At 42.6% G+C, this 11,168-nt stretch overlaps 1 protein-coding gene across 1 annotated transcript in view; it reads left to right on the top strand.

The window, feature by feature from the left end:
- Nucleotides 1-4,342: 4,342 nt before the first annotated feature.
- Nucleotides 4,343-11,168, top strand: part of CUL4B (cullin 4B) — a 31,993-nt gene continuing 25,167 nt past the window's right edge. Inside the window, exons 1-3 of the mRNA XM_035113778.3 lie at nucleotides 4,343-6,344; nucleotides 7,171-7,752; nucleotides 11,035-11,150. Of these exons, the coding sequence (XP_034969669.2) occupies nucleotides 6,146-6,344; nucleotides 7,171-7,752; nucleotides 11,035-11,150 (897 nt within the window). The 5' untranslated portion in view covers nucleotides 4,343-6,145. The remainder of the gene's footprint in view (nucleotides 6,345-7,170; nucleotides 7,753-11,034; nucleotides 11,151-11,168) is intronic.

The raw sequence follows: 11,168 nt of genomic DNA, 5'->3' as shown, positions 1-11,168 counted from the left end.
AGGGGTAGGCAACCTAAGGCCTGTGGGCCGGATGCGACACAATCACCTTCTAAATCCGGCCCGCAGACAGTCCAGGAATCAGCATGTTTTTACATGAGTAGAATGTGTCCTTTCATTTAAAATGCATCTCTGGGTTATTTCTGGGGCATAGGAATTCATTCATTGCCCCCCCCCCAAAAAAATATAGTCCAGCCCACCACATGGTCTGAGGGGACAGTGGACCGGCCCACGGCTGAAAAAAGTTGATGACCCCTGGTATAGGGTTGTACAGTACAGTATATGATATAACAGTATGACACCAGATGGCGCTGTGGAGTCCCGACTTTCCCTACCAAATTTCCCTGTACAAGTTTACAACACGTTTAACTGATCCAGCCCATTATGTCTGTGCTGTGATATATATATATAAAACACTGGAGAGTGGCAACACTCCCAAGGGAGGCTTGCCTGGCACCTTTATTACGTATTTTTAGGCACCAGGTGAAAATATTCCTTTTCAACCAGGCTTTGCGCTGATTAACATCTTATACCTCTTTTTAATGTTTGTGTGAGGGGGTTATTGTTTTGGTTTTGTTTTGCTTTGCTTTTGTTTTAGTTATGTATTTTTTGTTTTTATCTTGTTTTTTTAATGTTGTGAACTGCTCTGAGATCTACGGGCGAAGGGTGGAATACAAATTAAATAAATAAATAAATAAATAACCATTATTACAGTTGTATTGTACTGTTCCTACATGGAATTCATGTGATGTGCCATGCACAGGGACTGATCTGATTCAGATCTGGACTATGTACACATTACCAGCTTGAAATGCAGCAAGCTTGTTTTCTCAATTCGGATTGAAGCTGTTTTAGGGGGGAATGCATCAAAACACAGTATATCATAAGAAATGTCAGAATTGATACAAGATCGATTTCTGGAAAATAAATTGCCAGCAAGGTAGGAGTTTGGGTCCTCTATCCTGGGCATGTTTCTTCCAATACCTGTGTTTGGGCCAATACAATGAATCTTACCTTCCCCATGGAGCAAATCTATATTATTATTATTATTATTATTATTATTATTATTATTATTATTAGGACAGGTGACAAAGGCAGGTGTCTTATGGCTCAAAAACTTCCTGCCCCTTCCTTTCAGGTTGCCTTTTCCAGACTGCAGTTCCCTTTCATTAGAAAGTACAGGGAATGGATATCTAACTTTTCATCAGAGGGTGATTATTTTGACAACCTTCTAATTCAAATAACAGCACTCTGTCAGCAAACATATGTTAGAGATCAAAATTTATCTCATACATCAGGATCCTGAAAGCTTCATTTGATACTGCCTCTCTGGTTACAATTAGGCAGGCATTTATGATGTAAACAATTTCCTAAATCCAAGGAAGTCCCAAAAATGGCTTGAATTTCTGCTTGAAGTTCATATTTTGTTTTCATTATTCTGCTGGATTTCTTCACTGTCCAGTTATGAAGGACAATCTGTCTGAAGGCCAGGCCTCTTCCTAGAAGAATCATCATTGGAATTTGGACTTTCCCTCTCATACCTTTCCAAGCATGTTTGTTAATCAATTGTTCGCTGCCTTTTCCTTCCTTTCTGTAGGGCAGGAAATGTGGAGAGCTGACCTGAAACCTACCAAATTCCATCAAAAGATACCAGATTGGGTCTTGAACAAATTGGATTAGGTGGAGGGCCAATATAATTTATTTGGAAGGTAGCAATTGAGTTGTCAGCATTCTCATCCACTATCAGTAGCCTTGGATCTGAAGGGTTTAGATTAAGAATTGAGAAGAACTCATCTAAACCCATCTCTTGATATTGGTGCAAAGGCAGGTTTCTGAATTCAAGTTCCTATCTTTATAGATGTCATTTAATTATTTAGTTACATAATCTGAAAGGGACTTAGCAAAATCAGAGCTATCCCCATCTTGATGTACCTTCAAACCATCACTTCAGTTTCTTTGCTGGTAGGTATTTTCTGCAGGGCTAGTCAGAATTCCTGTCTCCACTAACCTGACCAGTGTACCAATTAAGGCACACAAAAGATTTCCCTCCACATTTGTTTAGACAATAAACGTTGTTCACATAAAAGTTCCCATGGTGAGGGAATTTTCTGTTGTGGCTGAGCCTACTATGCAAATATAGTTATTCTGCATTGTTGAGATTTCATACCATGAAGGAAGTTGAGGTTGCCTATGAGCATATGTATCAAGTCCAGATCAATTGACCAGTTCACTAAGATTTCATTAGAAGAACATGTAGCAAAACCTCTTACTTGGGATAATTTTTAAAAATGTAGTATAGACACCAACAATTGGGAAACACTTGCCTACGAGCGCTCCAATTGGGGAACAGCCTTTACCAAAGGTGTAATGGGCTTTGAAGACACTCGAACTCAGGACGCAAGGGAGAAACATGCTAAGAGGAAGGCACACTTGGCAACTCCACACCGTGATCCACTCCCACCAGGAAACCAATGTCCCCACTGTGGAAGGACGTGTGGATCCAGAATTGGCTTCCACAATCACCTATGGACTCATTATTAAAACCGTCTTTATGAAAGACAATCTTACTCGGCTAAGAGTGATCGAAGAAGAAGAAGAAGAAGAAGAAGAAGGGGAAGGGGAAGGGGAAGAAGAAGATCTTGCTACAATTTATTTACAGTTACCCCCATCTCCCTTGATCCTATTGCTGGGTTACAATAGTCTAGCATAGATTTCTGGACTAAATTTGGCAGTGAAGTTCTGGAGGATTTGTATAAAGCACTGCGGGTCCGTGCTTATGCGGTAACCATGTTAAAACTACAGAGTATCCTTCAGGCAAGTTGGAGTGGCTAAGCATTCCTTATCAGCTAAACGCTGAGCCAAAGCAGCTGCACTCCCAGTGCTTGTCCTCCAATTAAAATATATGGCTTTCAAGCCCACGTAAAAGCAAAACAGATAATACAGATACACTCCTTGTCTCTGTGTTGCAATTAACACTGCTGAGCTATCTGACTTTAAAACTATTCAAAATAAAAACAAACCAAAACTAGGACAGTAGAGTTCCTATATTCTATACTTGTGGAAAACAATACAACTTTCCTGCCCTACCCTCCTTCTCCTGGAGATTTTGCCGGACTCCATTTCACATGATTTAACGTATCTACAAGCACCACATTCTGAAACATTATATTTGTATAAGACAAAGTTGACAAACTTCTGAATTGCAAGAAGTCTTCTTCAAACAGAAGTCCTAAAAGGCTACTATTGAGTTGCGTGTATATTTAGGATAGCTATACTGTGTCTCTGAGGTCACATACGGTACAGCTTGGAAGATCCTATGTTCAATCCCTGGCATCTTTAGATAAGTCATATTAGGAAAGCCTAGAGAGCTGCTACCACTCAGGGTAGACCATGGGTGTTGGTGAACTACAACTTCCATAATTCCTGATCACTGAACATGCTGGTTGGGGCTGATGTGAGTTGTAGTCCAAACGCCATCTTTCTAGAGAGCATGGAACCTTTGTTCCTCCTGTTGTTGTTGAACTACAACTCCTATCAGCTCAAGGGGCCAATGATTTAACTCAGTATAAGATAGCTTCCAATGTACTCATGAAGAGGGCAAATGACATGATTTCCAGGTCCCAAAGTGAGATAAATGGCAAAACACTGCAGAGCAGAATGCCTTTGGTTCAGAGTTCCATTCAGACAATCATAACTTTTTCCAATTTACTCTTACATTTCCTCCTCACACTCCCAAGTCAATCAATATTTCACCACCACAAAGCATGCTCTGACCTCATTTTACTATTCTGGATTGCTCCTTCAGGATATTTCTTTTATATTTGTGTAAACTCTCTGGTTTTTCTAAACTTACTAATACCTCACATGTGTGTTTATCTGGGAGCAGTGCTATTTTGGTGTGTGAAGGTTCACATTGTAGAATGCTGTTTTTAATATACAATGTAGCATACTGTGAGTTCATTGTCCTCTACAGCAAGGGTGGCCAACTCCCAAGACACTGCGATCTACCTCATAGAGTTAAAAAACTGGCAGTGACATACCCCCTTTTTGGGGGCTCAGGTCAAAGTTGTTTAGCTTTTTTTTCCAGAAGGAAAGCCCTGTTTTGGGGGGTGCAAGCCAACACTGTTGAACTTTTTTTTTAGGGGAGCCAAAGTTGTTGAGCTTGTTTGGAGGGAGCCAGTGATGTACCAGTGATCTACCACAGAAGACATCAAGTGATCTACCGGTAGATCACGATGCCCTAGTAGAATCATAGAATTGTAGGATTGGTTGACTTCAAGGGTCATCTAGTTGTCTTCTGTAGTAAACAAGAGTGAAATGATAATCATGCTTCCTTTTTAAAATTCCTCATTAACTTTATTTCTCAGCATATATGCTGTTGTAAACAGAAACTGCCCTTTTCCCCTTATGGGGTACCCAAGAGCCCGTATAGAGTCCTTAAGTGGGTTCCCTATCGGTAGGAGAAAATAACAGAGGCTAACCAGAGAATACTGAGAAGCAAAGCAGCTATTAAGCCTGATCTTTATTAAACTGTTGCACAGGGTCCTCACTCACCACAAGCAGGAAAGAGGAGGAACCCAGAACAAAGGTGTGCCAGCCCTTATATAGACTTTTGGAATTGCCCACCCTCAAACTCAAGACCACCCCCAGAAACATCATACATACATCACAGAAGGGGTGTAGCCCAAGACAACCACCACCCCAATACATTATACATACATCACAGAACGAGGTGGTCTCCAGCAAAATCCTGTCTGGCAAAAAACCTGCCAATGGTCACTGATTGGATCACATGGGCAGCCTGGCCATTCTTTTGTAACGATACTTAATTCCTGAGCCAGGTCACAGGCTCACCCTATTCATACCTTAAACGTGCAGGATTTGTGAGCACAGAGACAATGGGGAGGTTTTTTTCATTTCCTTCCTCCTTGCAGAGAAACATTTGGTCAGTTTGGGAGAGTCAAAATGGTTTCAGGACTGTCTTCCTGTACTCTTTCAGACATATGGTTTATATATTCATGTATGTGTTTGCCTTGTACATTTATGTATTTGAGACCTTACATTCTTATAACAATGCACAGGTAGGATCCACTGTGAAATGATTCCTTCCTCCACAAATTAAACATAACATTAAATATATTTTACCTAAATGTCCCCACTGTGGGAAATAAGACTCTACAGAATTATGCGGAAAACAACCCAGGTAGTTTGACCCTTTAATTAGTTCTATTTTTACTCCTATAAAAACTATAGAAGACACTCCCTGTTTAAAGTTTAAATAACAAATACAGTAACTTTTACTTAGTTCACTTGCAGGTTAAAATATAAAACACATACAGTATAGGTCTTAAATTGCTAATGCTGTACAGTACATCTTACATAGATTTGTATCTAAGATAAATACTGTTACAGACTAACTCTGAGGCAAACAGCAGTGCAACACTTCAGCTGCTCTCACACAAAAGGCTGTTCATAACTGTCATAACTGTATCCACTGACATAACTGCCTCAGATGTATGACATCAGAGAGTTCTACTGCCCTTGTAAGTTTTAACCCTTTGATTAGCATTTTGGATGCTTCCATCTCACCCCTCACCTTCCCTAATGCAAATACGATCTATACTTCAGGCTGATAATTATAAAAAACGCAAGCCAGCTAAGCCAGCAAGGAGGACGAAACTATCTACCAAGGCCAACTTCCCACTCGTCCTGCTCATGATGATTATTTATTATTTATTTTATTATTAAATGTAGGTGAAAAGTGAAGGCGCACTTAACGTTGTTCCTGAACTGCAATAAAAAAAACCCTAAAGCATGGAGGCGTGGCGGGAACCAGGACCATCCCCTCAACCAATTTCTGTCCAGAAAAAAAAGGGGGTGGGACACGCGCCTCCTCACCCTTTCCCCTGTAAAAAGGCAGAGAGAAGAGAGCAGTGAGAGGGAGAGGTTGTTTCTCAAGGAGCTCCAGCTCCTCCGCTCGCGTGTGCGTGAGGCAACCCCGAAGCCAAGGAAGCCCGCAGGCAAAAGAAGGGCTGCTGCAAGCAGCAAGACCCAAGACCAGGAGGACCAAGAGTTGCTGCTAGCAGCAAGACAGGACCAGGGCAAGCCGCGTGGCTCGGGAGACCTGCCAACACACTTCGCCGAGGAGATGCAGCACGCCGGAGGCGGCAACCCCGCCTCTTCCCGCGAAGAAACATCCCCAGAGGCTGGAGCGCGAGACTCCGCAACGACCCTGATCCCCGCGGCTGGGCACGAGAAGGACTCGCGCCACCACCGCCGGCATCGCCGCCGCCGCCGCCGCCGCCACCACCAGGAGCAGCAGCCGCCCGGCAACATGATCACTTCCGGTAGGTCAGAGGGCAGGAGGAAAAGCGAGTGCCAGGTAGCCGGGGGGGGAACGTTGGGGCCCGGGGCCTGTTCGGGGGCGAGTGGGCGAGCAGGTGAGTGAGAGAAATGGGGCAGGGTGGGCGGGATTGTCCCCCCGCGGGCTTCCCACACCCGGAGCGGGAGTTTCCCTTGCCGAAGAGCCCCTCAGCCGCCCCTTTCTGAGCTTCCGGGCGGGGTTGGTCTCCCAGCATGCCGAGCGGCCGGATGTGCCGCCATGTTTTGGGCTCCCTGCCTCTTGTGCCTGTAGCATTGACAATAACAAGCGGCGCGGCGGCCTCCCTTGTTCGTTTTCCTCTCTCCCGGCCGCGAAGGAGGTGGCGGGGAATCTAGAGAGGGAGGGAGCGGGAAAGGGAGCCCGGCTCCCCTCTCCGCCCCTCCTCGGGAGAGAGGTGATCTCGGGAAAAGGAGCAAGGCAGAGAGTGGAGGGCACCCTGGCCGCCTCTGGGAGCTGAGAAAGTGAGGGGACGGGCAGAGGCAGAGTCGCTGAGAGACGTTCGCGGGAGTCCAGGGTAGGGTGGCCAGGCGGAGCTGCCCTTCCCCTCTCGGGGAGCCAGACGCCTTTTCTGAGAGCTCGATCCAAGCGAGAAGGGGTGAAGGGAAGGCGGGCAAAGGCTTCCTTTCCTCCTGAGAGAGAAAAGAGAAGCGAACCGGCTGGCAAGGAGGCACTTGTTCTTCCTGGACAGAGGCGGCAGAGATCTTCCGCAACTTGCTCTGCGTACCTGTCACACCAGAAGGATTTGATGCCCTTCAGCCTGCTCACCTCTGTGGTGTTCATGTTTCCCACAGGTTTCACTTCCCCCAACCCCTCAGCAGCAGCGGCTCAGGAGGTCAGACCTGCCACTGATGGTAGTAGCAGCAGCAGCAGTGGTGGCGGCGGCAGCACCCCATCATCATCTTCCAAGAAGAGAAAGCTAAATAGTAATAGCAGCAGCACTGATAGAGAAGAGGTTGAATCCATCACCTCCTGCTCCTCCGTTCTTCCCAGAAATAACTCTTCCACATCCTCTATTGCTACTACTACCACCACTTCCACCCCTGCCACCTCTGCCTCCTGTTCCTCCTCATCAGGAGTTGCCTCTTCCAACCATTACCTGCAGAAGAAGTTGCGCTTTGAGGACTCCTTGGATTTTTTTGGACTTGATGTGAAGATGGCTGAAGAGTCTTCCTCCTCTTCTTCATCGTCATCACCTGCTGCCTCTTCTCAGCAGCACCACCAGCAGCAGTTCAAAAACAAAAGCCTCTTAATTTCCTCAGTAGCTGTGGGACACCACGCAAATGGCCTGACCAAAGCTGCCTCTTCCACTGTCTCCAGTTTTGCCAACAGTAAACCTGGTTCAGCCAAGAAGTTAGTGATCAAGAACTTTAAAGGTAACATGGTTATTTCATTCCTTATCTCTGAAATGTGTATCTGCATAAGGAGGAATGGCACGTACTTTGCAGAAATCTTTGGGGTGTCGGATCATATTCACCACTTTGCCATGGAATCCCTTGTTAGAGGAAACCAGGCCACTTACCAGGGATCCTTTACAATTTTATTCCCAAATGTAGTGCTTTCATTTTTGCCAAACCAAACAAGTGTCAGGTGTTCATTCATATAGCTGGTTTGAAAGAGATTTGTTTTGTGGAATTTAATCTCCCTGTAATTGGTGATTGCAGAGGGGAGGGACAGGAATTTCTCATTCCTTCTCAAATGGCACAAAAATCAAGCCAGTTCCCCTCAACATATCCCCAGGTCTTTACTATACATCCATGCTCCAGTTTCCTCTTTCTTGCTGCAGTTCTAGAGTTAAACGGAATGTGAAACTTTTAAAAGTGTGACAAAAAGAAATAATATTGAAGACAGACTATTTTTAAGTTGCAACTTAGAAAAAATTAGATTGATGCACATGCTTCTGTTTCTTAAACATGTATGTGAAATTACAGCTCTTTTACATAAGGAAGTATTTAGAGATTTTTCAAACAAAGTTCTATGCTATTTCCTGCAGCTGCATGTGAGGATCTCTGTTCTGAAGTACTAGTACGTAGTGCTGGTACAGAACAGGGCAGAGCATCCTTGACCTCTCCTAAAATCATACACAGGGAGTTTTCATTGGAATGGGGTAGCAGCTATTTCTTCATTTCCCTATTTCTCAGTCAGTTTAGGAGAAAACTGTAGGGATACAATCATTTCCACAAATATAACGTTAACCATGTACAGTTGTTTGCCAGAGACATTCATCTTGGATGGTATGGAAGGATATGAGAGGATCCTATCGTTTCTGGAATTTTATATTTCCCTGAGGCATGTGTCTCCATATGAGAACATGTCAAATATTCCCTCCAATGTTTGGTTGAGTTCCAAGTAAAAAGCTTAAAATTATTCTTGTAATCAGCATACATATATTTATTACATGGAGGAGGCTAGATGCAGAATGAGAGGAAGCCAAAGAAGATTTTGCCTGAACACTCATTTTTTTTTAAAAAAAGCAGGATGTAATGTGGGTGTTAAATTGGGGTTGCAGCACTCCTTAGATAGATTGAGCGCTGTTCGGTTCTGGTTCTGAAAAGGAATTCTTAAGCTCAGAATGTGCTCAGAGGCACCTTGTTCTTTAATTCTAACTGCACCTCTTTTGCATTTGTCTCTGTTTGGCAAATCTTGAGAGTCTAGTAAAAAAGAAAGTACCAGTAGATCTGAGAAGTGGGAAGGTTGCCCATTCCTAACCAAAAGTCTCAATACTAGGTAACTACTTCAAATGGGGTAGTAATGCTAATTTGTTGCAGTAAAAAGACAAAAAAAGTCATGGGGGACCTGGGGGCACCAACCTTCTTTCTGTTAGTTTTTTAAAACTGTTTCTAATATTATGTTGCAACTGCTGCAACTCACCTTAGGGTGAATGGTTGATATAATATTCTCTAGTGAATTTTGGTATCTGTATGCGTAAGGGGGGAAGTTTATGGATATACACATACCAAGAGTGATAAAGCAGGCTTTGATGTATTAATCTCTGGCTTTGAAGAGCATTGTTATGTCTCTTTGATTTTTTTTTTTAAAAATATCTGTCTCAAAACAGTTCTGCTTCCTAATCAAGTTAATTAACTGTTTATTTTTAAAGGAAGTATCTTACTTCAGGAAATGATAGAGTGTATTGGCTGTTTCTTAGAGTGTATTGGCTGTAATTTCCATCACTCTACAAAAGAAAAACAATACAGATGGTCCTTATTTTTGTAATTCCAAAAAATATTTTTTGTAATTTTGGCCTCACCACCATACACACATTCCTGTTTGTCTACCTTTAACATGCAGGTCAAGCTGTCTTTTGTTAAACCGTGTTTGCCTTTCCCATGCACTTTCCATTCATTTCTTTGCTTCTGACTGATAAATGTGAATCTTGTATTTCCATTTCCTGACTCTTATATAAATTCAGTTCGCACTGAGCATCCATTTGACTCTTTTTATGCTTCTTTTGGGCAAATGCCTCACTGACAAATTAATGGTACCAAGGATGTATTGTGAATTTGCATATTTAGTCTGTGTTTCTCTTCCTTTCCTTGGGTATATATACCACTCTTGCCACAATTGAAGAGTATAGAAATGTCTGTGGATGAGGATAGGAGACATCTTTGGCTGAAATGATAACTATAGAAAGGGAACATCATCTGCTAGCATATAAACTGTACTGGAAATCTGATGTTTAGGCCACATGAGGAATGTGCACAGTGCCTCAAGAGCTGCTTATTGTGTACCATTATGCAAATCCTGGTGGAGCAAGTATACCTAAATTTTCAACTCTGTTTTTAGCATCTGCTTTATAAAAGTAATCAGTAGAGAATGATACAAGTTTTAAAATCTACTGCAATAGTCAGGGTTGCTTAGCCCTGGCTACTAATCAGTTTAATCTTACATTATGTTGGAATGATGCTGAGTAAATAAGAACACATGGAGTTTTCAAACTCCACACAAATGATATGCTTAAGGGGGCATTTTAAAATTGATCCATGAAATTGGCAGGGCATGAGGAATGAATGTTATCCACATCATAAGTAGGATATAATGCTTAGAACATGGTAAGCTAAAAGCCAGTACCTTGAATCCTGCCTTTTAGACTTGCATATTAGAATACTTGTGTATTGTGCTCCTTGTGGTATTTCCGTTTCATGAGGCAGACTGCTGCATTGTCTGTATACTGAAGATTCTGAAAAATAATAAGAAAGCTTTGCACACAGTACATTACAGCAGTTGACTTTTTAAAATATAAATGCTTTTTAGTTCTGAATGGGGGGGCAGGAATTGGCAATCCAAGGCAACCTACTGGTCAACTATTACTTAGTAGAACTGTCGAGTTCAGTGGTAAAGTCCCCATGATCTACAATCCATTTGACTCATCCCTAATTCAACCATTTCACCATTCTGATGGGTCAGTTTAGAAGAGATCTGTATTGTTCAGAGACAAGGTCTAGAAACTGGTATATTGAGCATCTCCTAGAGGGATTATTTGTATGTAGGCATAAGTACAAATGCTTCCTTGATAATGAGTTTTGACATAGAAGTAAATCTTGCAGGTCACTATTGAAAGCTTACTAAATGGCCTTTGGTCTGCTCCAGAAAGGCTGTTCTTACGTTCTTAAATCATATATTTGCTGTAAAAGACACTAATTTTTAATATCTTGTAGATAAACCTAAACTGCCTGAAAATTACACAGATGAAACCTGGCAAAAACTGAAGGAAGCTGTAGAAGCTATTCAGAACAGCACTTCAATTAAGTACAACTTAGAAGAGCTCTATCAGGTAAGTGTCAAAACTTGT

Source organism: Zootoca vivipara, chromosome Z2 (genome assembly GCF_965207765.1).
Source record: "Zootoca vivipara chromosome Z2, rZooViv2.hap1.1, whole genome shotgun sequence".
NCBI classification, from domain to species: Eukaryota; Metazoa; Chordata; class Lepidosauria; order Squamata; family Lacertidae; genus Zootoca; species Zootoca vivipara.
Note: the sequence above shows the minus strand (reverse complement) of the source record. Positions and strands in the feature narration are given on the sequence as shown.